This window comes from Glycine max, chromosome 10 (assembly GCF_000004515.6).
Source record: "Glycine max cultivar Williams 82 chromosome 10, Glycine_max_v4.0, whole genome shotgun sequence".
Lineage (NCBI taxonomy): Eukaryota > Viridiplantae > Streptophyta > Magnoliopsida > Fabales > Fabaceae > Glycine > Glycine max.
In genome coordinates, this window is record NC_038246.2 from 43527506 (window position 1) to 43528085 (window position 580).

Below are 580 nucleotides of genomic sequence, written 5' to 3' on the forward strand. Positions count from 1 at the left end.
TAGTTTTGATTCGTATATTTTTATTTTACAATTTTAATCCTTTGTCATTATTCACTGATGACAAATGTTAGAGAACAAATCTGATATTTGTCAAATAATAAGATTAAATGAATATTTTTTTAATATAAAAGATACTTACATCAAAAGTTTTCAAATTTACATTAGAGACTAAAATGGTAAAACAAAATTTTATGAAGATCAAAGCTATCCAATTTATTTTATAAAGATTAAAAGCGTCTAAGTCATATTTAAAAACCCTATTACAATTAGTCCTAAATATTTTCCATTTTCTGGCTACAAAGAGATGGAAGTTACCTGGAAAACCCTAAGCAATGGCATGTTTTTGTTTCCGTTTTTTCATCCGATGTGTAGACACACCTTTCACAACTTCCTTGTTAGCAAGACCATGAGGAAACCGATCAGAAGCAGATTTTGCATTAGAATAAACATCTGGATAAAGATAAGAAGCCTTCTCCAAAGCATCAACAATCAACTCAAAATTTCCCTCAGAAACATGTTATTGAGACTCCTTATTCTTCTTATTAATATTATTGAACTTGCTGAGCCACTTTTCATCTTC

General features: G+C 29.0%; 1 protein-coding gene across 1 annotated transcript in view; it reads right to left on the reverse strand.

Annotated features, from left to right (window-relative positions):
- Positions 1–339, reverse strand: part of LOC100787175 (pleiotropic drug resistance protein 2) — a 27766-nt gene extending 27427 nt beyond the window's left edge. The window contains exon 1 of the mRNA XM_014762768.2: positions 316–339. Within this exon, the coding sequence (XP_014618254.1) occupies positions 316–339 (24 nt within the window). The remainder of the gene's footprint in view (positions 1–315) is intronic.
- Between the last annotated feature and the right edge of the window lie 241 nt (positions 340–580).